The 27,391-nt window shown below is 36.1% G+C and overlaps 2 protein-coding genes across 3 annotated transcripts; one reads left to right on the forward strand and one right to left on the reverse strand.

Moving 5' to 3' along the window:
• Positions 1 to 1,619: 1,619 nt before the first annotated feature.
• LOC143214835 (post-GPI attachment to proteins factor 6) lies at positions 1,620 to 16,242 on the reverse strand. Its single transcript, XM_076436297.1, has 14 exons — positions 16,115 to 16,242; positions 13,816 to 14,983; positions 13,471 to 13,642; positions 13,183 to 13,396; positions 12,989 to 13,116; positions 11,004 to 11,299; positions 10,650 to 10,927; positions 9,337 to 9,465; positions 9,054 to 9,262; positions 7,510 to 7,667; positions 7,204 to 7,436; positions 6,916 to 7,110; positions 6,711 to 6,851; positions 1,620 to 4,759 (listed from the first exon to the last, which is right to left on the reverse strand). The coding sequence occupies exons 2-14, from the start codon at positions 13,913 to 13,915 to the stop codon at positions 4,559 to 4,561; spliced, it is 2,454 nt and encodes an 817-aa protein (XP_076292412.1). The 5' UTR covers positions 13,916 to 14,983; positions 16,115 to 16,242; the 3' UTR covers positions 1,620 to 4,558.
• Positions 16,243 to 16,756: 514 nt separating this feature from the next.
• Positions 16,757 to 24,967, forward strand: LOC143214825 (protein dispatched). Of its 2 annotated transcripts, XM_076436282.1 has the most exons (11): positions 16,757 to 17,460; positions 17,539 to 17,676; positions 17,735 to 18,361; positions 18,439 to 18,820; positions 18,897 to 19,098; positions 19,185 to 19,572; positions 19,667 to 20,245; positions 21,126 to 21,426; positions 21,501 to 21,686; positions 21,788 to 21,801; positions 24,049 to 24,967. In XM_076436282.1, exons 1-11 carry the CDS (start codon positions 17,323 to 17,325, stop codon positions 24,088 to 24,090), a joined length of 2,997 nt encoding a protein of 998 aa, XP_076292397.1. In that variant the 5' UTR covers positions 16,757 to 17,322; the 3' UTR covers positions 24,091 to 24,967. The 2 variants fall into 2 exon arrangements, with proteins under 2 accessions (XP_076292397.1, XP_076292390.1); XM_076436275.1 differs by having other exon boundaries at positions 16,758 to 17,460; positions 21,501 to 21,801; positions 24,049 to 24,966.
• Positions 24,968 to 27,391: the final 2,424 nt, after the last annotated feature.

Consider the following 27,391-nt stretch of genomic DNA (forward strand, 5'->3'; position numbering starts at 1 on the left):
ATAATACCTTCAAAATATAGTATATAGAAAACAATTTCTAAAAAACCTTACATAACTTTTATGGATTTGGAATTAAGCAAAATCTAATTATTAATTTCAATTCAACACCTCAAAATCAATAAAACTGTACCATTTTCATTAATTTAAATTTAGAAGTAGCTTCAAAAATGCATTTTTTGAAATCATGATTTTTGTCCGCGTTTTTCGCGGTTCAACCCACTGTGCGCCGTATTGATAGCTAGATGACGAGATTATTGAAGCATATTGACGGGAGCTTCAATATTATTGTCAGCCTGCATTGACAATATTATTGAACGTCTAGGGGCCCCTTAACAACACTGGGCTCCAAGGCCAGTGATGCCAGACGAGTCACCTCTTCTCGCGCATGCGCGTCCAAAACAGTAACGTATCTATGATGTAGCTATGTACCTATAACGTATGTTATACGTCGTATGATGGAGCAGAGCCCTGAGGTAGCTATAGTCAGCGGCGATAATAAGTGGACACGCTTAAAAATCGTATAGCTTTTTAGAAATTGGTCCAAAGGACTTGAATTTTTTTAAGATGTTAGACCGGCTAGTTCGCTAGAGAATAAGTAAACTAAAATTTCTTACGATTGCAATTGGTAGGAATTATACAAAATTTTAAAATATGATGTTTTGCCAACTTTTTTATCTGGGCCTGTAACGATAATTTAAAAAATGCGTTTTATAGATTTCAGTAACTTATATGCATACTGAAAATTTCATCGAAATCGGTCAACATTGCAATGAGCTACAAACGTTTAAAGATGATCACGTTAGGGCGAAATGCCCTGGCAAGGCTGAAAATCTACGACTTTCACCCTTAAGCTCTCATCTTTAAACGTATGTAGCTCATTGCAATGTTTACCGATTTCGATGAAATTTTCAGTATGCATATAAGTTACCGAAATCTATAAAATGCATTTCTTAAATTATCGTTACAGGCCCAGATAAAAAAGTATATTTCAATATTTCATATGTATATACGAATATATATACAAATACACTTGTCATTCATTCGTTTTTCATAATCAGTTCATATCAACTTCTTAACATTCGGCATGGCGCTGAAGGTGCCACATTTCCTCGCGAAGCGTACTTTACTGAGGCTGAAAAACGCCGCGCATTCGCGAAAAGCGTGCTATCTGGGCACACTGCTCCGGTCTAGCGAGATTGGTGGCCGCGTCCCCAGTCTCCAGCAGGGTTGCCATATGCGCGTGCCGCCAGGCCCCTTACGTTTCCGTCCCTCGCCTACTTAGATGCTCCGTAAAGCTTGCCTTCGCTTCTCCCATTCTTACCACTACCGCTGCCGCGTACCGCGTGGAGCATGCTACGGACTCGGTAGCCAGAGTTGGGCAGGAATTAATTACATGAGTAATTAATTACATCTTCAATTACAATTACATGTAATTGTAATTGTATTTCTGCAATTCCAATTCCAATTACATGTAATTGTAACTGTAACTGTTAGTAGCAGTTACAAGTAATTGTAGCCGGTAGCTGCAATTACTTGTAAGTCTTGTAACTGCTACTAACAATTACAGTTACAGTTACATGTAATTGGAATTGGAATTGCAATTACTTTCGCTCAACCAGTAATTGTAATTGCGGACCACAATTACAATTACAGTGATTCGTCAAGTAATTGCAATTACCAATTACAATTACATGTAATTGTATTTCTGCAATTCCAAATTACAGTAATTGGCAAGTAATTGTAATTGTAATTGAAATTACATTTTGCCCAACTCTGTCGGTAGCATCTAGGCGAGGGACGGAAACGTAAGGAGCCTGGCGGCCCGCTCATATGGCAACCGTGGTCCCCAGGCTCCGGCCCCAGGCCTGATCTCTATCATATTGAAATAAATATTACCATGTGCGTATTTCCCAAAGTTACAGTAATTACACAGAACATCCACGTGAGATTTTTTATGACTTCGTAAAAAAGGAATGACATGTAAAATACAAATAATGATAACTTTTGGATGTGTTCATGGTTGTATAGGGTAATCTATGAACTGTAATATATGTATATGCTCCTGGATACACGGAATATTTAAAGAAGTATGCAGTCACCTAAGACTTTAAGCTGAAATTTCCCATAATAATCTGAGAAACAAACAAAGAACAATCTCATATCCGAAAAAACTCTGACGAGAATTCTGTTGATAAGCACACAGACACACAGATTATTAAATTATATTTTTTCCTTGAATTATTTTGCAAAAGGTCATCCGAAATGAATATGAGATAGCACAGATTTTGCATTGTTTTTCCCCCTAAATATTTAAAAATATTTTAGCTTGCAGTCTTAGATCCCTCATTCTGTATGATACAGTTGTTTACATAAGTGCATAATGAAGTACTGAGTATGTTCATGTACAAATGGATACTGTCCCTTAGAACGCTTTCTGAACTAAGATAAGTAGTATAGTTTGATGTAAATTAAGTACCACAAAAATATATGGAAAGTCATGCGAATGCTTCTATCTTCGTACAGTGTAAATATTTTAACGCTTGTTTATTGTATGAATATTCTGTTAAAAAGCGCCTGTAAACATCAGTGTTAATAATAAACGTAATTAATTGTTATTATTAAGTGAGAAGACTCTTCAGGAAAAATAAGTGTCATTCACTTCCTAATAACACATTTAATGTACAATAAAATATAGTTTTCAATCATAAAAAATATATAAAAATAGATCTGTCAGTATTGCTGAGTATATAGTCTAAACATAACGAAGTTAGAATAGTAGCACCATTGTAAGTCAATGTAATGTTCATAACTATATGTATATGTATATTATATATATATATACATATACATATACATATACATATATATATATATATATAATACACCTTGACACGCTTGTCAAGATGTATCGAGTTCAAAATCTTCTCATAGATTACCCTATAACCACATATTTGCGTTGACTTAGGAACTACTATAAAAATTATACATAAATGCATATCTTATGTACATACAGATCGTCTCATTTTGATCTTCCCTCGCAATTATCTTTCGAACTATTCGATACTCGATACAAATACTTCAAATACAATTTATTCTGTTTCGAGAGAAGAGGGCACCTTATAGCGGATACGAGTTTTATACAGGGTGTCCCACCCGATTTCGACATCTCCATTTTCTCGCTATTGTTACTCGTAGCAAAAAATGTTTCAGCAGAGGCTTGAATGGTATCGAGTGGAGCATATTTTGATGCTATTAGTTTTTTCGTGAGTGGACGCGTAAAGGTCATATAAAGGTCAACTTTGTTTTTTTAAATGGAATGAGGTATTTTTTAACACATCAATCGATGCAGCTGGACATTCGTTATAGAAAAGTACAAACCTATGTATGTCGAAAAGTTAGTAGTTCAGGAGATATTTCAATTTAAATAACTCTAAAACACCATTGCTGTCGTACTAAGACGTTACACAAGTAAGTAAACTGGTTCTGTTGACTTTTTAAACGTGATCACCTCTATCACACAGCGCCATTCTTCACCTTCTATTCAAGCCCTCGGACATTGCAAAACTGCCACTGGAACACGTTCTAAAATCGTCTCGAAGACGTCGTGTCTGATCTAGTTCGGATAGTCGAGGCTTCACTATATCGTGGATTAGGCAAACAATTATGCCCGTGTGCCAGTGGAGGTTTCATAAATAAACAATCAAAAATAAGAAAGTTACGAACAGAATTTTGCGTTGAAAAATAAGTTGAGACACAAACTGATCCGAATTGATTCTAATCGAATTCGTTGGCTAGTGTACAGAGTCGCAATTTAGGGGCTGACATTCCTCGACAGCGTAATGTAGCAAACTTTATCGAATTCTCAAGTAAGTAAACGCTAAAGTCTTACAATTAGTACGACAGCAATGGTGTTTTAGAGTTACTTAAATTGAAATATCTCCTGAACTACTAACTTTTCGACATACATAGGTTAGTACTTTTTTACAACGAATGTCCAGCTGCATCGATTGATGTATTAAAAAATACCTCATTCCATTTAAAAAAACAAAGTTGAACTTTATATATGACCTTCACGCGTCCACTCACGAAAAAACTAATAACATCGAAATATGCACCACACGATACCATTCAAGCCTCTGCTGAAACATTTTTTGCTACGAGTAACAATAGCGAGAAAATGAAGATGTCGAAATCGGGTGGAACACCCTGTATGTATAGTTTCATTTTTAAAATCTGAGGTCACCTTGAAATTGCAGAGGCACCCCTCCATTTAGTTAAGTCTTGTGTACAGTATTTAAGGCAGGCACCTCTCGCAACAGGATAAATTATGTTCGAACCATTTTTTCAACAGTTTAGAAGATAATTGCGAAGAAAGATTAAAATGGCACACCGCGTATAAATGGAATGTGCACGTGTACACACATCTTCTAGTTTTGATTATCATAAATACTGTAACCTTACCTCCTTGCTTAGAGAATTAGAACACTATTTTGGCACGAGTAACTTAAATAATGGTACGTATTTGGTTTCTTTGTTCTACTTATCTTTAACACAATCCTCAATTCGACGCGATTACCAAATTTTCCTGGCCGCTGGTTACCGTAAAAATTGGACTGTCGTGTGCAAATTTGTAATCAAGTAACTCGCTATCGTCACTGAATGAGCTTGTACCTGAAGAACTAGCTGGTTCCATCGGCGACGGTGGCAAAAGGAATATTAGTGAAATCGCTATTATCATATGCCATGCGCTATGGACGTACTGAAATAATTCGTCGACGTGAAACAGTCATAATACCTTCCACTTTTCACAGTAAGGCCGCTATTAGACTAGACCACTGGTGGGCAACTTGGTGGCGCCACCGAATTGAAGAGCTTTTATGAATCGGTAACTGGTGGTACCACCAAGCGTTCATTCCCGCTGTCGATGTAACGCTGTGTCGTGCTCTTATTTATTTTACGATAAATGTGGTGGTAATTTGAACGTCAATTGTTCATGTTTTCGCGATGCTGGTGGCGCAACTTGGTGGCTTTGTCCAATAGGCTACATTCAAATCAATGCCCCAGCTGGTGGCGGCGCCACCAAATGTTGCCCGGCCGGTTGTCGATGCCGTCCACCAGATCGGCAACAATTTTTGGTGGCTCCACCAGTTACCGTAGTCTAATAGGTTACATTTGTTTCAATGGCCCACGACGTGCTGAGCCACTGGTGGAGCAACCGAGTTGCGCCACCAGTGGCCTAGTCTAATAGCGGCCTAAGTGTTTAAGGTGGTCTTTTCCAGCAGACGACGCTCGCGCGTGAACACTCACACACCGCTGGGGTACAGTCACACACCACTAGACCACGTATACAGGTATGTACGCGAGGATTGCAAGGGTCCGGGATTCCACTTCTGATTTTTCGATAATGCAAAGGCGGGGTTTTGTAGTAGTCAAAATCACTAGATGAAAGATCAATCTAGGGTGCTATTTGCCTCAAAAGTCCTTCTTTTACGTTTCCGAGCAATAGTTTTGCAATGTTCGGCTGCATGTTGCCCGTCGGAGAGGCTAGTACGCCGGCGTGACTGCAGCGCCATCTGACGGGCAAAATGCAGCCGAATATTGCAAAACTATTGCTCGGAAACGTAAAAGAAGGACTTTTGAGGCAAACAGCACCCTAGTAGTAGTAGTAGTAGTAAAGGTTTAGCCGAGGAGGAGTGATCGGCACTCCCCACTTCCTTAACGCACACCGGCTGTTTACGCTGGTATCAGATTTGGCGGAACCGGCCCTCGGCCCTCTATGTGTTGTGTTTATCCACAGTGTTCGAACTCCCTCCTCTGCTTTTTATAGCCCGGGCAACTTGCAGAGTGGTTATAATACAGCGAGTTTTTGAGCTATTTTAAGGCTCGTGGTGGGTGTTGGACCCCTCACCTTCGGACCTGCAGGTATGCCTCACCTCCCTTTTTGGCACCCTCCCCACTTCACCATAACACCATCGCGTGTGTCCTTGATTTATATGTCCCATTCCCTACTCTGTCTCTAGCTACCCCAGAGACTTGGCCCACTCCCTACCCCTGACACCCACTAGGCTAGGACTAAATCCTGGTCTACGATTCTATGGGCTTTGCAAGGTTTCAAGGGACCGCGGATTACCCTGCGTTGGGGAGAATCTAGTTTCAACTTGGGGTCCGATCCGACTTCGACGAAATTTCGGAAGAACTGAAATGTCGTTTCCATGTGCGGTCGTTCCTTGCCGTGCCTACCGCGCATGGGATGAGTGTTGGGGTTCAAGGACACACTAGGAATTATGGCTGCTCTGTTTGGACGTGACCATCGTCCTCAGGTTGCAGTGGATGTTCAGCTCAAAGCTCCGTCCATCGAACTGATCCCCATTCAGGTTTGTCTCCCTGTGTAATTTTGCTCCATCGACTAACCCTTTAGCAGCAACTAGAATGTGGGGGAGCCCTGTCTCCTCATCGGCACATTGCAGGGGTTTCGAAGGGCTTCCTAATTCATGTAAAACAGCACCCTAGGTTGATCTTCCATCTAGTGATTTTGACTACTACAAAACCCCGCCTTTGCATTATCGAGAAATCAGAAATGGAATCCCGGACCCTTGCAATTCTCGCGTACGTATACGGTTGGTCTAGCGGTGTGTAAGTGTACCACATATTCACGCGCGAGTGTCGTCTGCTAGGAGAAGGGGCCCCCTTAAATATAATATTTTACATACTTGATAATTAGCTTCTGTTTCAACTAAAGAGAAGAGCAACAAACCTATTGTTGCCAATAGCAATCCTGCTAACAATTTTGAGATTCTGTCTGGTTTTTTCCATTTTTTCAATTGGTAACAGCGATAAGCATATGCTCCCATCTAGAAATACATATATGCAAATTCAAAATAAATATATTCGAAGTAGATGAATCGAATTACTTACCGGAATCATAACACCCATTCCCAAAGGTACCAATATACTAGTTAGGCTTGTTTTATTGGCTTCCACACCGAAAGCAATTATAAGAACACCAAACATATGGCACAATGATACAACATGAGTTGGTATTTCAGCCATTGCAACGAGCGTTACCCAAAACGCTAATATACTCGAAAAGAAGTCACTGTATTGCAGAACCTTTAAGTAAAATGATTTCATAGAAAGAATTTGTATGATAACTTGGAGAGTAGTTAACACGGTGATTGTTATAAAATGAAGCTATTTACGTACTTCATATTTAGCAACACAATATGTCATTACATGTTGATCGCAAGCATGGTACAGAGACGAAAAAAGCATAGTCGCCATATATACTAATCCTTCTGTATATAATCCGCGCTTAACAGCTAAATATATAGCAGGTATGAAAAAACCATTACTTAAAGTGAGCATCAGTGTTGTCATGAGAAGAGAAGACTCTGGATTTGCACTAGTAGCATCTGTACAGCCCCATCCTTTGTATCCTGTCGAACAAATTTACAATTAACAGATTAGGAAAGTACAAGATCATTTCTATTGTATGTATGATAATCGAACCTTCGAAGCATTTGCAAGTAGTGTAATAAAGAATGTCTCTATGAATTTCTTGGCAAATTCCATGATGACCGCATGGATAGTTTCCAGGAAACACACATTGTCTAGTTCGTATATCCAACGATACTAAAATTTCTTCCATTTCACAATTCACAGGATGTCTGATACGCAAATAATTATCGTTTAATTTGTACAAGTAAGCGAATTAATATTTAGTCCAGTCAACGAAAAGTTGTAGAGGGAAATGGAAGGAACACAATTTTTAACTTTGGATCTTTGTTTCGACTAGTTAGGAGGTAAACATATTAAAAGTCCCCACTCCTAGGAGGTGGGCGGGGTGCAGGGGGGCACGCAGAAGGTCCCCTTTCTCGGTTTTCCGCTTATATCTTGGAAACTATGTGTCCTAGCGATAAGACCATTCTATACAAAATTAAAGCTGACAAAATGTTCCATAAGATTGACTGCATACAGTTTTTCGCTATCTCACATAGTTTCCGAGATAACCGCGCTCAAAGTTCACTTTGGCATTATTTGTTCGAGTTAGTGTTTTTGCTTCAATTTCAATTTCAACACTTCAATTTCTTTTTCAGTTTCCATTCCCATTTTTCAGTTTCAACGTCAATTTTTCAAATTCCACTTCAATTTCAACTTCACTATTTCAGTTTCCACACTCCCATTTTTCAGTTCCAACATCAATTTCTCAATTCCAACATCAATTTTTCAAATTCCACTTCACTTTCAACTTCAATTTTTCAATTTCAACTTCACTTTCAACTTCAATTTTTCATTGTCAATATCAATTTTTCAATTTCAACTTCTTTCCAATTTCCACTTCAACTTTTGAGTTTCAACATCAGTTTCTCAATTTCAACATCAGTTTCTCAATTTCAACATCAACTTTCCAATTTCAACTTCAATTTTTCAGTTTCAACATCAATTTTTCAATTTCAATTTCAAATGCACGTAGAAGGTCCCCCTTTTCGGTTTTCCGCTTATATATATCAGAAATTATGAGTCCTAGCGATAAGACCATTCTATACAAAATTAAAGATGACAAAATGTGCCATAAGATTGACTGCATACAGTTCTTCGCTATCTCGCATAGTTTCCGAGAGATCCGCGCTCAAAGTTCACTAATTGTGCTGAAGAGTTAGCTAGTCAAATAAGGCAAAAATTTCTTTTTCACAATTAGTGAACTTTGAGCGCGGATATCTCGGAAACCATGCGAGGTAGCGGAAAACTGAATACAATCAATTTTATGGCACGTTTTGTCAGCTTTAATTTTGTATAGAATTGTCTTATCGCTAGGACGCATAGTTTCCGAGATATATGCGGAAAACCGAAAAAGGGGATCTTCTACGCGCCCCCCTGCACTCCGCTCACCTCCTAGGAGAGGGGACTTTTAGTATGTTTACCTCCTAACTAGTCCAAACAAAGTCCCAAAGTTAAAAATTGGGTTCCTTTCATTTCCCTCTACACTCCCCTTATGAGCATTCATTGACTGGACTAATTACAATTCTCTTTCGTTTCTCAGAGCACAATCTTACCCATTGAAATAACATGTTGCCTGCAAAGCAACATACCAAATATCCGCCTGTGGATATGGTATTAATAGACTTGAATCATGTTTATCATACGATGATGATAAATTCATCGACATCCTCGAATTTTCGCATATAATGTTACCCCTAGATCTATCTGGAACTCGACCGCGTCGTATACAAAGTATAACTTTAACCAATTGCCTTGTCATTACCTAAAATTTATGCAAGAAACATCGTAATTTGATTAACTGACCAATTGTATCCTGAATTTATAATTCGTGCTTACTTTATCCATCTCTAAATGCGCACTAACATCAAGCGTACCACCAATATCTATCAATGGCAATATGTTGAATTGCGTTATTACCGGATGTTTATCTGTTAACATTACCCAGGAAGTTAACCATTCTTTACCCTGAAAAAGATTTGTTAGAGATATTTCACAGTTCATTCAATGAAAAATATTGAGTATTTAACCCAACAAAAACATTCTGTAAACAGGAGCCAAGTTCTTATGGCCGTAAAAAGTTGTGAGATAAAACAGAATACGGCCAAGTTCGTTAGCTTAGAAAAATAAAAATAAAAATTAGTTAAAAAGAACGCTATTTAATTTTTAAAGAGTCACGTGGAGGGCTAAATTATTCAAACTTGGCCGTTACTTTTTAAACCAATGGCCCTAAAACGTGTTAGGTAGCGGCCAAGTTTGAATAATTTAGCCCTCCACGTGACTCTTTAAAAATTAAATAGCGTTCTTTTTAACTAATTTTTATTTTTATTTTTCTAAGCTAACGAACTTGGCCGTATTCTGTTTTATCTCACAACTTTTTACGGCCATAAGAACTTGGCTCCTGTTTACAGAATGTTTTTGTTGGGATTTCATCAATTTTTGTTGAAATTTCATCAATTATCAAGTAGGTATCAAAGATTAACACTCTGCCGGCGAATTAGAACCCAACTTTACCTAGATTTTTTTTGTTATAATTTTAGTGTCATTTTCTACCTTATTGTAATCTACCAGTTTGAGCTTTTTGCCACTACCTCGAATGGCGCTATACGAACGTTTGAAGAGAGCAGATGATTCTTTCCGGAATTTACACGGTTCCTTACGGGAAAAGCGGCATATTTCATTTTCTCCATACATAACCTATTTCGTTTTTTTTTTAATACAACCCCTTTAAGGTGTCAAATTTCAAACTTTGATAATTATTCCTTTGAGTGTTTGTTATGGTGGACCTATGTATCAAATTTCAAGCTTGTAGGTCAATGGGAAGTACCCAAAAGGTTTTGATGATCTGTCAGTCAGTCAGTCAGTCAGTCAGTCAGTCAGTCAGTCAGTCAGTCAGTCAGTCAGTCAGTCAGTCAGTCAGTCAGTGACAAATTTAACGATTTTTGAGGTCCTATATCTCGGAACCTACTAATGTTGGAAGATTAATGTTTTGTCAATATTGAGACATGATAGCATTTAACAACTGTACGAAATTACATCTCTCCATCTAGCTCCAGTGCCGAGTTATAAGCCTCTAAAAAACGGCTAAATTGTTTCATGTAAAAGGAGGTAGTGCAAGAACTTGGCTGGTGCACTACCGTGCACCTAGATACCTGTAATAAGTAGACACCAGAAAACGTTTGCGAATGCTTGATTCTCGCAAGTTGATATCTTGGAACACATGGATCATCAATACTTTCATCCGACGCGTGAAATTGATTTCTAAAATCAATTCCACTGTACACTGATGCATTATTACTTTTATCTTCACCATGATGGATGTGATGTTTCGTTAAATCTTTCATATGTAACTGAGCTAAAGCCTGAGAAAACGAAGGTGCATCTAAATACTGCCTTACAAAAGACTTTTCTGTTACTCTGACTGGACATTCTAGAAGAAGATTAAACAAAATTATTTATTTATAACTCTATTGCACGAGAAAAATATTCTAATATACGAGCTTTACCTGAAGTTACTACTTTAACATTTACTTCGATGATACTATTCGAAATGATCATCAGATAATAATAGCTATCCTCGTATGGAGAAGATTCTACGAAGGTGTGAGAATCTGACATAGTAAAATTTCCAATTTCACTAGGTTCAGAATGGTTGAAGACAGGTAATGAGCGTCCTTGTAAGGCCATACTTTGAATGCAAGGTTCGTGCGGATTATGAGTTGGGTATACGTAGTTGTACACAGTAAAATTACAACCCCAAACATGAACTCGAAAATTCCAGGTTCCTGATGGTATGTATATTCTGTGGATGGATTTGGAATATTAAATGTTAGTACAAACATACAGTGCCCGAATTTTCCATAAAGCCACCACGTTGTTTGGTAATATCTTATAATTATTCTGTACTTATGATAAATTTGAGTATGATTTCATTTTAGGCGTACTAAAAACACATATATATATATATATATATATTGAAATAATAGAAATAATATTTATTTTAAAAAATAAACGTAAATATATAATTTTATATAAAATAAACTGCGAAATTTCTATAAAGCCACATATTTTTTAAATAAGTAGGTTCAAAATTAACAATAAGTTCTTTCCTATTTCTATATTAATAATTAGTAGAACTGCCATTTCTTCGAATAACTTCGAAAATACGATGGGGCATTGACGAAATCAAACTTTGAAGTGTGTCTTCTTGAATAAATGCCCATGCTTCGTTCAACGCTTTCCATAATTCATTAATAGTACTGTATTGCTTGTAATTGCCATAAACTTTCCTTGCGAGTATCCCCCAAAGATTTTCTATTGGGTTTAAATCTGGGGAATGAGCTGACCATGTCCAAACCCTGATATTTTTTTCACCTAACCACTGCTTTGTGTAATTTGATATATGGATGGCAGCGTTATTGTGTTGATAAATGAATATCTTCAATAAATGGTATTAAAATTGTGTCGAATCCTGTATATTTTTCTGAATTCATTTTAGGAGTAATGCGACAGATTGATGTCTTGGCGTCAACTCTAAATGCAGCCCAGATCGTTAATGTACCACCACCAAAGTTGCCACTCCTTGTTATGTCTTTTTCTTTCCTTCAATCGTGCCAGTAATATTTAAAACCATCTGGCCCGACTAAATTGAATTTCTTTTCATCAGAAAAAATAACAAATTCCCATTCTTTGGACCAGGACATGCGTATTTTTGCAAAATCAAGACGAGCCTGTTTCTGTTCTGCTTTGAGTGCTGGTTTCTGCACCATTTTTGTCCAGGTAAATCTATTGGAACTTTTTAAAATTTGTTGCACGCGTCTCGTAGTTACTGACAAATCTAATTCAACGCAAAGTTGTGCTGCAGTTCTAAATTCTTTTGATGCAGATCTCATTAACAACGAATGCTGTGTCTTGCTCAGCTTCTGATTTCCTCCTTTGGGGTGGTTTTTGCCATAATCTTTTCCCAAATTGACATAATTATTTACAATGGTACGTGATTGATTAATTTTTTTTGCAATTCTGCGATTAGAACATCCCATATCCCTATATGCATCAATGGTTGCCTTTTCTCACTGGTCAACAATTGTCCTCGTGTCATTTTACTAATGAGAAATTAAATATATGTATAACATATTACGCAAATCCTTACTTTTCAATTGCAGTTACACTTCTTTTATTGTTCCTAGCTGGACTTATTCGCTCAGAGTCTAACAATAAGCACAAACTAGTGGCTTTATAGAAATTTCGCACTTATATTTCGCTTCGTGCAGCAAAGAATGTAAACACACCCAAGAGGTGAACATTTCCGAGCAGATACTCGTAGATTTATGATTAGTTTCAACTAAATATAATTGTAGATGAAAAAAAGTAGTAAACTTAATATTTTTCAAAGAAAATACGTTTATGCTTAATCAGTTACTTAAATGTTTAGGTTTTATGGAAATTTCGGGCACTGCAGTAAAGGAAATACAATGCAAGATATAATCTTTACTTGTAGTAAGAAGTAGTTCCTCTTGTTCTCAATGTGTGCTGACAGCCGATAGGAATATTTTCCATATTATTGGTTTGCGTCCATATAGCTACGGAACCTATGCTATAATGGCATTTATGTCCAAGCCCCTAAGGTGAAAAAGAAATGATATGAAATGAATTTAAATGAAATCATTCTGCAGAACATAGTTCTACCTGTTGTTGAACCTTCTCATCCCAATGAGACAAATAAGCTCCCACAAACCAGTCTCCAGACTCTGGTCCATAGACTGGAATAATCGCAGTAGTTTTTGGTTCAAATGTTGTGATCGCAGAAACTACAATTGTTTGATTACGCTTGGGATACATGTCACTGGGGAATGTATCATTATTTACAGATATCACAGGATAACTGCCCCATTGTAGATATCTAGAAATTATGGTATCGCATTAGAATATATTATACATCCGGAGAAGAAAACATAAGAGTTCCGAGCTATTTACATGTGCACTTTTCTTTCTGGACAATCTTGTCTGTCCATGAATGCAGCAAACTGCCATGTGGCTCTGTGCACTTCTTTTGGGACTGTGTAATGAAACATAGCTATATCCGAGTAACTTTTGAATGAATGTAGCAAGCCTTCTTGGCTTGCTTCTGGCATAGTACATTCCTTGGCTACGAACACAGACAAATCAATGCAGATCGTTTCTATATGTGTGTCAATAATACCGACTCATTCTTCATTAAATATGAGTGTAGAATAAACTAATATTAACTAAAACTACTGTAGTAGTAATAATTTCGTGCGGATAGTACATTCCGAAATAGCTTGTTTTCAAAAGATTTACCTGGGAAAAGTAATAACAGCAACAGAACGTGAAGTTGGAGGATCATTAGGTATCGTCTTGGAAAATAACATATTGGAAGCGTGACAATTTTTTTCGACATTACAGAAAAATTAAAACTACTATCGGCCAGTCTTGCTCCATTCACTTCCCATTAATAATCGATTCTCCTTGCGTTACTATGCTGATCGTACATCCTGTATACACGACAAAATAACTACACTAGCTCGGAATGTTTGCGTGTTTAGTCTACCCCAGTCTACCCGTTTATGTAGGTTCCTTTCGATCAGCTGTAGAGGACAATATATGAATTGCAGTGGTGGGTGGGTATATGGGAAGATGATTTTACCGACGGTATCATGGCTAGGCTAGACGAGATCTCGTCGGTGCTAGAGCAATTCAAATGTTTCATTTGAATTTAACAATAATGTACCTGAAATGGACATTTTATACACATTTCGAATATCTAAATCCCAGAAAAATAATAATTTTTAGAAACATATACATATATTATATATACACAACTTTTTTAACGCAAATGAGAAGTATACCATTTTTATTTGTGGCTTTCAGAAATAAAAATTAAATTGTATTTAATATTACCTTTATACTATTACATTACTAATGAAATATAATACATAAATGAAATATGAAAATTATTCATCAAAGTATTCCCAGTAAGCAAAAATGCTCGATTCGGGCCACGGCACATAAGCTTGCGTGGGCTCGTATTCTTCCCTCGGCACAATCCTGGCCGCTCGTTCGACATGGAGAGTACGGCGATAATACCTGGACGCCTTGTCGAGCGAGAGAGGACAGAGCACCTTATAGTCGTTTTTGTGTGTGTGTGTGTGTGTGCGCGCGCGCGAGAGAGAGAGAATTTACATGATTGTATTCTGTAATTCGAGCAGATTGAATAATTTTATACATCACCTTCCTGTACCTATGTTCCTAATCCAAAATAAATTTATTTGTCCAGCATATCCTGTTATTCCCTAACGTAATGGCTACAATTTTCGAAATTTAATGTATCGCAGTTTGTAGATGTCTGAACACTGTTTAACTTTTGTCCCAAACATTTTTTTAAACAAAATTGTTTTATTTGTTTTTATTAGGCTAAAAGAGCTTAGCGAATAAAATTTATTTTCTGCAATTATTTCTGCATTATTTTCTGCAATTAAAAAAAAATGCGTAGGATGAAAACTTTGAAACAAAATAATTTTATATAAATATATTTTTGTTTATATTATTTTATTGTAATTTTCCGGCCAAATACTCTACTGTGGGCCGTGCAGACACAATAGGACGCAGCATCTTTGGAGTGTCATTTTTACTTAAATTAGCTATAAAATTTCAAACCGGACGAATCCGGAACCAATTCTTTTTGCACTGCGATCGCAAACCTTTGCCAAATGTAACGAGACGAGAAAAAACATCGGGGCTCATCCGGAAGTATAACAAAACCATAGGCGAAAATAATGTTTCCAAATTATTGGTTATTTTCAAATATTAATAACTATACAACAGAAAAATTTCTACAACGAAAACATTTACACGATTTCCCTAAAATACCTGGTAATCAGTAATAAGCGAACGATGTTTCAGAGGAGCGAAAAATGTGCTATAAAATCTCTTAATTATTAACTCTCGATGAAATATGCTGCTTCATGAATTTTAAAATTAAAAAAGAATGCTGATACACATTGTTCCTCAGACATTCAACTATCTCGAACAACAAAATTTGTACAGCTTGCGCAAAATTTTTGAAATCGACTTTTGGCCAGATTTTTCGTGCAAATACCCCACTGTGCGACGTTCGGCCAGTATAATGCCCGTTAGGTGGCCTCCGCACGCTGGGCTCGATTTTTGCTACGACAGGCCTGGTTGACTAGGTTATTTTAAAAATTAAAACTTATTATTAGCACCGATCCGACATCATTTTGACCATCGAAATGGCAAAAAATGTAACTCGGAAAACATGTAAAGTTTAATTTTCTATTGACTCTAAGGTCTAGATACAGGCAAAAAAGAATGTTAAATCGCACCTGATATAACTTCAATATTTTATATTCTTATTTATGAAACATATATATATATATATGTATATATATATACACATATATATATACACATATATATATATATATATTCGTCGATGCTGTAACGTGGAAAATAGCAAAAATACGCGCTGTGCATTACACGGTAGTAACAGTAAATTGGCAACTATGCGACGAATATTTTCGAATGTGTTTTGGCAACTACGCAATCGATATCTGAAATTATACGTAATTTCTAAACTCACCACTCTAAATTGTAGAGGGCATACGAAAACCTCTGGTTTTTTTGCACAGTCGGTAATTCATAGCGTGGACATGAAGTCCCATAAGATGATAGGTCTATCCTTATATCTCGTCGGTGGTACTACATACATACAGACAGTGGCGCACCCAGGGGGGGAGCCAGGGGGCCAAGTCCCCCCCCAAGAAAAAAATGTTCAGCTTCCAAAATTAAAATCGCGGAATAGCCCTGGGTACCGTTGATAGATATTTTGGCTTAAAAAAAAGGTCATCACGCAAAACCTAGGCCTGGGTTCAACTCGGCCCCCCCCCCCAAGATTACATCCTGGGTGCGCCACTGCATACAGATTTCAAAATTTTTTCAATTGTACATATAAAAGAAAGCATTCATACTTCGCTTCCCGACTGAAACTCCCACATGTTACAATTCATTTTATTTATTATATAATAAAGAATGTTTACAATGTCTATTTAGAACGAACCATGTGATTTATTTCATTAAGTACGTATATGTACACGAGTACGATACGATACGCGGCAATAACCTAAAACCTGCGAAATGTCATGTCATCTCATCTGTCATCGTTGCGTCCCCATCGCGCACGCGCAATATGTCTCCCATTTGCCCCACTCAATCCTAAAGCGATGGAATAGGATAGTGGAAGGGGAAAAGGAGGAGAGTACCTGAGAGTACCTGGTTGCAATCTTACAACCATCTGGCAGCACTGTCCAGGATCGTCCCATTTGTTATTGGCGATTGTTGGCGATGTAAACACGTGCCACCCCTTTTAACTGGGAAGTCCATGTTGCTTTTTAAATTAAGATATCATGTATCATCTTTTTTTGTATAAAATTCAATCTATCCGTATGACATTATGTGATCGTTGTTGCACACGTAATATGTAAAACGTAATATGTAATGACGTGAATTAATGTCGAGAGAAGAATGATGTCATACACACATTAATCCGAGTATGTTTATGTTGCACATTTTAGTTGTTGATTTTTATTCGAATTATATACGCAAGAAATTACCATTAAATGACATTACACACTATTTTATTTCTGAAACAATCCTGTCAAACATAAGGACAGCTTGAGTGGCAATCATATGACAACTTGTGATTTGGATTGATATTATAGTAGCATTGTTGGAGTATTATATAGTTTTTATTAGTATTATGTGAAAAGCATGACTTAAAACGTAAAAAAAATGGAAGTGTGCTGGTTGTCTCGAATTATAGCTCATCATCCTTATACCATTTTATTTGGAATACTGATATTTTCTTCAACATGTTTAATTGTTCCTTTGACTGTCAAAAAGTTCCCAGACTTCTCTGACCCTCAATTAGTAAGTATACAGGAACTAATAAGGATATTAAATGTCTTTGTCAACCATCGTATAATCTATTGCTTTTATTTTACTCAGGGCTTCGAAGCAAGAGGTACTACGTTAGCTCAACGGCTTATTGCTTGGCAAAATCTAATGGAGACAAGTAAACCAGGTGGTCAGCTTACCGATAATCCTTTAGAGTATTATAATTTTGTACAACACCAATATCAACAGGTAAATATTGTGTTCAAATTTTGACAAATTGTAACATTACATGTTTTAAAACTTACAGAATTCTGCTAATGTACAAAGTCATAGCGTGGTTAGTCAGGGTATTGTTAAGAAAAGGCCTAAACATAAAAGAAAGCAAGTAAAAAAATATGGAAACGAAACCAATACCAAAGATAAATGGGGCGAGCTAAGAGAATTGCAAAAAGAAAGAAAAAGTCCAGAGCACATTGATAGCGAAAGCTTCTTTTGCAATTTACCTTCTCCTGTTTATGCCCGAGTGGTCGTCGGTAAAAATTCAGAGGATTCAAATTTGTGGTCGATGGAAGGTCTACTAGCTCAATGTCACATTGACGAAGAGCTTAGATCGAACGTTCACTTTTCTTCATTGTGTCAAATGCAAATAGAAAACAATGGCGAAGAGCATAAATGTTGTAGAAGTTGGTCACCGGCAAATTATGTTGCACTTTTGTCCAATAGAAGTTCATGCTTAGGTGTGACAGAAAATGATCTGACTCGAGTGGAAACTCTTTTGAGAAGATGCGCATATTTTTATTGGAATCTTAAGTTGACGTTAAACTGTGCAGAAGATCTACATTGTCGAAAACACGTTCCAAGTGAATGTTATATACACAATGCAGCCTATCATTTACTGCACTATTTGTTAGATATCGATTTCATACCGGATCATGTAAGAAATTGACTCTTGTATAATAGAAATGACCATTTGTATATTTTTAAATACAACTTCTAATGTTTTGTTTACAGAAGCATAATTCCATGTCGAATTCAACGTTAAAATATGCAATGATATTTTTACCAATTGCTGCAAGTTCTGCTACTTTAGATTTTTATAAAGAACTAAACAATGGTGGCTTATCGTATGGAAAATTTGGTGTCAAAGGAATGGAATTGGGTTTGAAAAGTACATTGTTTGACCAGTTATTAGTATCGGATTCAATCCTGTTACTTACTGGTTTTGCGTTTGTAACAATATGTATATGGGCGTACACTGGCTCTCTGTTTTTAACTGCCACGACCATTATCGCTGTAATTTTTAGCCTTGGCATATCATATGCATTCTACACTTTGGTTTTACACATTCAGTTCTTTCCATTCATGAATCTATTGGCAATTGTCGTCGCTGTAGGTAAGATTCCATAGGTGATAACAATTATAATTTAACACAGTAATTGACTTCAAGTATCATGTTATTCATTTATAAGGTATTGGCGCAGACGATGCGTTTATATATTGCAAAATTTGGGAGAAAGGAAAGCAGCAAAAAATATCAAATAACGGTTTAGTCAAATTGGTGCAAGAAACAATGAAACATGCTGTCCCATCTATGTTCGTTACATCTCTAACTACTGCGGTAGCTTTCTTCGCATCGGTTGTTAGTAATGTTACAGCTATCAACTGTTTCAGGTATAGATTTGCTTTGATAACTGATTCATAGAAGTAATGATAAAATATTGAACAAGTTATATTTTACAAATCACTTTTCTTTCCAGCTTATTCTCAGGAATGACTGTTATCGCCAATTTCTTTCTGATGATTACTTGGTTACCAGCATGTGTGGTGGTATCGGAACGATTCAGCTGGAACGTGTTGTCTCCTGCAAATTATATAATGCGAAAGATTATTCGTCCTTTACGGCTATTCGGTGACAAAGTAGCAACAAGCTTTAATATTTTCTTGACGCAAACAGTCTTTGGATTTCGCTGGTGTTGGTTATTAAGTTTGAGTACCATCGCGATACTATGCTGCGTCATTGTTTTTAAATATCCTGGCTTACAATTACCGGATACTGCCGAATTTCAATTATTCGATAGTTCGCATACATTTGAAAAGTATGATTTGATATATTCCCACAAGTTTTCGTTTGAGAAACACGAGACGGTATGTCCAAGGACTTTCAATCGTTTTATGTATCGATGTAATGATCGAAGGAAACTTTTCGAATAGTTAACGGAACAACGGTTTACCGTTTCAGACTTACAATGAATATTTTCTACCTCTAAGATTCATATGGGGCATCAAACCAATTGACAATGGCAATTACTTGGATCCTAATTTCATCGGTACACCAGAGTGGGATGAATCTTTCGATATTTCTCATCCGGAGTCACAGTTATGGCTGCAACAATTTTGTCGTGACCTGCGAAGTCAACCTTTTTACCGTGAAACTTTGGGACCTATGCTTCCTAATTGTTTTATCGAGTCATTCAACAATTGGATGAAAAGGCGCTGCGAAGACCCCATTGATTCACTTATTAATTATACGCCGTGCTGCGAGAGCAGCAAATTTCCATACAATTCTAGCGTATTGGAAGAGTGTGTGGCTCAACACAGTGCAACATTACATAGTACACCATCGCAGTGGTGGGCTCGTCCCGGTCTTTCCGCTGGCATAAAATATTTCAATGATCCAGCTCTCAAACAGTTTCAAACTTCGAACGAAACTACTCTAATGGCCTTGCCGACCACTAAGATTAAAGTCTTAATTGTTGAATACGACAGTATATATAATTACAGTCTATCATATTCAAATATGAATCAATTTTTTCATCAGGTACATATGCGTGTAATAGATACTCTTCTTACATGTTTTACGTTACGGAAGCATTTAATTACACTGTCCAACAGCCAAAAAGTATTTCGATTCCCGCTATACGATTCTTATAGAGTTCTCCGCGCTGATTCCAAATATGTCCTTAATTTTTCTCCTAGACGTACAGTTTTTGAGAAAATTGAGTTCTAAAAAAAGACATATTTTTCAACTTTGAACAAATATTGTGATGTTATTATAAAAGATATTGAATTGTTCTTTACAGCAAAAGATTCTGTAGACTTTCCCGAATACAGTGATATCCAATATTAATACATTATAATTGTTTAAACATGTTTCATGGGATACGGCGCGGCGAACGCCTGTTCTAGTGGTGAGTGCCACTGGCGGTAACTCATGTCTGGTGAAGATATTTTGCTTTCTGGTTCGAAAAAAACGTCGGCCACGCAAACTTGAAAGGGTGGTTCCTCAAGATAAAAGTCTGCTCTATCGCGTGGTATAATTCGATTTTCGAAATTGGTGCAAAAGTGGTGTCTCTCCGTCTTTAATCGTTGTTTACATATGTTTAAACAATCATAATGTATCAATATTGCACATCACTGTATTCGGGAAAGTCTACAGAATCTTTTGCTGTAAAGAACAATTCAATATCTTATATAATAACATCACAATATTTGTTCAAAGTTGAAAAATATGTCTTTCTTTAAAACTCAATTTTCTCAAAAACTCAAAAATTAAGGACAGATTCGGAATCAGCACGAAAAACACTATAAGAATCGCATAGTGAGGTTCGAAATACAAAAGAAAGTTGGAATTTGTTGGACAGTGTTATCAAATGGTTAGAAATAGGTTTTCACATAAAATTGTTTACTATGTTACATAGGTTGAAACTTGGATGCAAGATCAGTTAAAGAAAGCGCCATTAGGTATGCATGGTGGTTGGTTTGTGAGCAGACTAGAATTTTACGAGTTGCAGCGGACATTGTACGACGGTACCCTTTGGGCAATAGGAGTTTCATTGATTTTAGCCTTCACGGTACTTATCATCGTGACGTTCAATCCTCTTATAAGTTTATACGCAATTATAACAATTGGAGCAGCAATCATAGTCACAGTTGCTGGTCTAATACTTCTTGGTTGGAAGTTGAATGTTTTGGAAAGTGTGACCGTGTCTACAGCCATCGGTTTGTATTTGTTAGTCTGTTTGCTTCGTTGCTTTACGAAATATGTATTAACATATGTGTATATTCAACCTTAGGTTTAACTGTAGACTTCAGTCTGCACTACGTGGTAAGCTATAGAGCATGCACGGCCAAAAAGAAAGAGGACAGAGTAAAGACAGCACTTTCGCAAATGGGTGGTCCAACTTTAATGGCTGCTCTCACAAGCGGTGCTGCTGGTGCTCTTATGCTACCATCGCGTGTGTTAGCATACATTCAGATTGGTATATTTTTGTTACTTGTAATGAGTATAAGTTGGATCTATGCTACATTTTTCTTGTGTCCACTGCTGGCGATCATTGGTCCATCGTTTCAATTTGCTCAGTTCCAGTACCCAAGGTAATTGTTGTATCATTATACAGGGTGTCCCACCCGATTTCGACATATTGATTTTCTCGCTATTGTTACTCGTAGCAAAAGATGTTTCAGCAGATAGTACAGTCATTTGGTTCGAAAAAAGACGTTATCTGGAAAGTTTTCCGGGAGTTTTGAAAATGGGTAATTTTATAGATTTCGATGTGCTCTTTCCGAATTTCAACTCTGTCACTTAGTATCTTTGCCGCTCGCGCCGCCATATTGGAAAAACGGCGTCTAATAGCAGTTTTTTGACAATATCTCCTTTCCGACTCGTTTTACGATAAAAACATTTATATACAAAATTAAACTAGAGAATATTTCCTACAATTTATGTAATAACAATTTTTTTTGTAAAATCAATAGTTTTGGCGCACGAGCGCCGCAAAGTGTACTTCAACATGCGTTTTGGCTAAAAAAACTCATTTCATTTTACCACCTTGAGACTTCTTATCGTGGTGTCCCCAGTAGGCCTAATCCACATGCAATGCACAATTCCGCAATTTAGAGCAATCTTCTTCGCTTTGCTAAAGAAAGCAAAAATAAAAACTTGTTTTTTTTATTTTTTATTATGTAGCCCATCATACCAAACAATTTTTGTAGGAACACTTTTTTAATAACGACAACGTCTTCGGAGATATCCGGCTGATCTCATTTCAGCAGGACAACCTGTATATGTATTGAATTATGTACATTTTTAAAATTTCTCCATGTTTAAAACGAGAAATTAACATTTTTTAAAATGTTTCCATGTGTAATTGAATTATTTATTTTGTTTTTACGCACAGTAAAATATTTTTCGTAAATATACGAAAAACACGTGTTGGTGTAGATGAATAATAGTTTGTGGCGCTAGTACGTCAAAACTATTGATTCTACGAAAAAAATTGTTATTACATAAATTGTAGGAAATTTTCTCTAGTTTAATTTTGTATATAAATGTTTTTATCGTAAAACGAGTCGGAAAGGAGATAGATATTATCAAAAAACTGCTATTAGGCGCCATTTTTCCAATATGGCGGCGCGGGCGACAAAGATACGAGGTGGCAAAGTTGAAATTCGGAAAGAGCACATCGGAATCTATAAAATTACCCATTTTCAAAACTCCCGGAAAACTTTCCAGGTAAAACTACCAAATCACTGTACTAAGAGGCTTGAATGGTATCGAGTGGAGCATATTTTGATGCTATTAGTTTTTTCGTGAGTGGACGCGTAAAGGTCATATAAAGGTCAACTTTGTTTTTTTAAATGGAATGAGGTATTTTTTAACACATCAATCGATGCAGCTGGACATTCGTTATAGAAAAGTACTAACCTATGTATGTCGAAAAGTTAGTAGTTCAGGAGATATTTCAATTTAAAGAACTCTAAAACACCATTGCTGTCGTACTAAGACGTTAGCGTTTACTTAGCTGCGAATTCGATAAAGTTTGCTACATTACGCTGTCGAGGAATGTCAGTCCTTAAATTGCGACTCTGTACATTAGCCAACGAATTCGATTAGAATCGATTCGGATCAGTTTGTGTCTCAAACTTATTTTTCAACGCAGAATTCCGTTCGTAACTTTCTTATTTTTTTATTTATGAAACCTCCACTGGCACACGGGCGGCCCTTTTCCGGTTAAAATGATATCGCACACGATGCAGTTCGAACTATAATTGTTTGCCTAATCCACGATATAGTGAAGCCTCGACTATCCGAACCAGATCAGACACGACGTCTTCGAGACGATTTTAGAACGTGTTCCAGTGGCAGTTTTGCAATGTCCGAGGGCTTGAATGAAAGGTGAAGAATGGCGCTGTGTGATAGAGGTGATCACGTTTAAAAAGTCAACAGAACCAGTTTACTTACTTGTGTAACGTCTTAGTACGACAGCAATGGTGTTTTAGAGTTATTTAAATTGAAATATCTCCTGAACTACTAACTTTTCGACATACATAGGTTTGTACTTTTCTATAACGAACGTCCAGCTGCATCGATTGATGTGTTAAAAAATACCTCATTCCATTTAAAAAAACAAAGTTGACCTTTATATGACCTTTACGCGTCCACTCACGAAAAAACTAATAGCATCAAAATATGCTCCACTCGATACCATTCAAGCCTCTGCTGAAACATTTTTTGCAACGAGTAATAAAGCGGGAAAATCAAGATGTCGAAATCGGGTGGGGCACCCTGTATATCATTTTGATTTTACAAATAATTTTACAATGGTTTTACCGTGATTGCAGTTTGAATGTATTATGGAAGTACCTTCGTACAAACGAGCCTAGAAACGTGCCTGAAAAAAGTACAGATAATAGTAGAACTAGAAGGAAAAGACGGGCTTCTGTGGACTTCATTGGGCTTCCTACATAAGTTATGTGTATATGTACATATATACATATATACAGTCGAGTCGGAAAGTAATTGAACGATTGGTGAATGCAGGCAAACGAATATGACTCATTTTTAATCTTTAATAATGATAATAATATGTTTTACCAACATATTTCTTTATTTACTTACGCTTTCTAAATAATTCATTCATCATATTCATTTGTCCAATTCACTAATATCACCCACCAATCGTTAACTTACTTTCCGACTCGACTGTACACTCCACATTTATTGCGATACGAGCGAAGAGAGCTTACAGTGCAAAATGTTTAGTTGCTAATTTGTTGGATGGCGTCAGTTGTATCCTGTGTTCGTAGATGTAGCTTCAACGTGGCAAATAATATTTCTAAGGCACAACAATGTTACACTTGCATTTACATATCTATTGAATGCATTTTGACTTCTTGTACAGACTTTTTTTTCTGTAAGCATTTTTTTTATACGATAATATTTTTTTAACAAGTATTACCATGCCGCATGGCTTAAGTCAAACGATTGTCTTCAGTATTATATACAGTGTAGGATATTTTATAGAAGTTTTACTATAATTTTTATATTGCAATCGAAATTATTTTACTCTAGTATGAGAAAAGTTAGTACAGTTCACAGATACTTTAACAAAGAACTGTTTAACAAAGATCTGTCTAATACAGACTATTTAGCTTAGAAATTAAATAATATTACCAACGTATTAAATGTACCGAATGAATGAACTTATTGTGAATTATATATACAGGGTGTCCCGTAACTGGTGGTACAAGCGAGTAGGGGCTGATTCTACGTGAAGAATAGAATCGAAAATGTAGAATAAAATTGTTCCATATGACGCTTTATTTTCGAAAAAAATAAGTTTGAAAATATGTCGATATCATCGTCTTGACAATGTTTGTAAACATTGCAAGAAGCACGTACTCGACAAATTTTCAAACTTATTTTTTTTCGAAAACAAAGCGTCATATGAAAAAATTTTATTCTACGTTGTCGATTCAATTTTTCACGTAGAATCACCCCCTTGTCTACTCGCTTGTACCACCAGTTACGGGACACCCTGTATATAGAAACGAAAATGGGTTTGAATCAACCACTCTATCTGATAATACTTTCGAGTTCATAAACTATGAGATGCATGTATAAATAGGGTGAGGCGCCAGAAACAGGCCACCTAAATAACTCGGCTGCTATTGGTGTTAGGAAGAAATGCATCACATGGAACTTGCTTGGTTTCGAGGGGGCATTAATCTGATGTTAGTAGCTTTTTTTTAGGTGAACGCGTAAAGGACATACGAAGATCAACTTCATTTTTTAAAATGGAATGAGGTATTTTTTAATACATTAATCGATGCAACTGGACATTAGTTATAAAAAAGTACTAACCCATGTATGTCGAAAAGTTAGTAGTTCAGGAGATATTTCAATTTAAATAACTCTAGAACTCCATTACTGTCGTACTAGGACGTTAGCGTTTACTTGCTAGTGTAAATTGAAGAGTTGAAATTGAAATTGAAATATTGACGTTGAAAATGAAATTGAAGATTTGAAATTAACGAAATGAAATTGAAAAATTGAAGTTGAAATGGAAGAGTAGAAATTGAAGTTGTAATGAAAAAGATGATGTTCAAATTGAAATTGAAAAATTGAAGTTGAAATTAACGAAATGAAATTGAAAAATTGAAGTTGAAATGGAAGAGTAGTCATTGAAGTTGATATTAACGAAATGAAATTGAAAAATTGAAGAGTTGAAATTGACGAGTTGAAATTTTGAAGTTGAAGGGTTCATATTGAAATTGAAGTGATATTAACGAATTGAAGTTGAAATCGAAGTAGAAGAGTTAAAATTGAAGTCGAAGTAGAAGAGTTAAAATTGAAGTCGAAGTAGAAGAGTTAAAATTGAAGTTGAAATTAAAGTTGAAATTGAAAAATTGAAGTTGAAAATGAAGTTGAAGAGTAGATATTGAAATTGAAGTTGAAATAGAAAGACATTGAAACTGAAATTGATGTTAGCGTTTACTTACTTGTGTAACGTCTTAGCACGACAGCAATGGTATTTTAGAGTTATTTAAATTGAAATATTTCCTGAACTACTAACTTTTCGACATACATAGGTTAGTAGTTTTTTATAACGAATGTCCAGTTGCATCGATTGATGTGTTAAAAAATACCTCATTCCATTTAAAAAAATTAAATTGACCTTCATATGTCCTTTACGCGTCCACCTACAAAAAAGCTACTAACATCAGATTAATGCCCCCTCGAAACCAAGCAAATTCCATCTGATGCATTTCTTCCTAACATCAATAGTTGTGGCGCCTCACCCTGTATATCTGTAATTACATTTAGGAGAAACTAACTGAATATGATATCATACATGGTTTCTTTTCAAGGTACTAAAACAAGACTGACAGATTTTTATCGTTTTCATCGATAGTCGCTGCGAGATATGCGAGAACGAAGTGTATATTTCTTTGAATTTTTTATAATTTCATGTAATTATATAGATGAGTAATCGTTTAAACTATTTTCTTACAACGTAACAATGTATCTTTAATGTACTTTACACTTATAAGCTTTTCGATTGTATTTTATTGTACAAATTCGTTAACGTTACATAAAGGTCGTTCGTTAAACGCATTCAATCTTTTAAAGAACAACATATGTGTATAGAAATTAACAATTCATACAATACAACTTCATACTTCGAAATGACTACAAATTGGTGCTGTTACAGGAAGTGTATCAAGTTAGCTATTACATGTGTCTGTTCACAAATTACTCAAAAATTTATACGTAATGTATGTTGGAAATATTTAATCTGAATTGTCTAGGATGCCCCCCCCCTTGGCAATCTTTAATATAAACCTTAATATATACGTGTGCATTCATGAATGTTACAATATATTATAGAGAGCTTGTTATCTATGTTAAAACAATGTTACTACGTAATATTTGTTGATGCTTCATCCAGCGTAAGCTGTGATAAGCATGTGACTGTTCACTATGAAGAAAATACATCTTAATTTTTTTATAATAAAATTGTACCTATATGTGGAAATTTTCAATCAATATATTTCGGATACTCTAAACTCTAAACGATCGCTACACCTCGTGGAAAGTTACCTCAATGAAAAATCAAATTGTTATATTTACGAAGTTGCCTTCATTAACTGAAAATATTATACAGGGTGTCCCAAGACCCCT

Source organism: Lasioglossum baleicum, chromosome 1, assembly GCF_051020765.1.
Source record: "Lasioglossum baleicum chromosome 1, iyLasBale1, whole genome shotgun sequence".
Taxonomy (NCBI): Eukaryota; Metazoa; Arthropoda; class Insecta; order Hymenoptera; family Halictidae; genus Lasioglossum; species Lasioglossum baleicum.

Bases quoted from the DNA above. Each gene is read 5' to 3' on its own strand.
- LOC143214825 (XM_076436275.1), top strand. From the start codon at position 17,323: ATGGAAGTGTGCTGGTTGTCTCGAATTATAGCTCATCATCCTTATACC. The intron at 19,099-19,184 runs GTATAGATTTGC...TTTTCTTTCCAG, and splicing joins ACAGCTATCAACTGTTTCAG to CTTATTCTCAGGAATGACTG. The intron at 21,802-24,048 runs GTAATTGTTGTA...CCGTGATTGCAG, and splicing joins GCTCAGTTCCAGTACCCAAG to TTTGAATGTATTATGGAAGT.
- LOC143214835 (XM_076436297.1), bottom strand. From the start codon at position 13,915: ATGTCGAAAAAAATTGTCACGCTTCCAATATGTTATTTTCCAAGACGA. The intron at 13,397-13,470 runs GTAAATAGCTCG...CATAATTTCTAG, and splicing joins CCAGAAAGAAAAGTGCACAT to ATATCTACAATGGGGCAGTT. The intron at 7,437-7,509 runs GTTCGATTATCA...TTTGTTCGACAG, and splicing joins TACTTGCAAATGCTTCGAAG to GATACAAAGGATGGGGCTGT.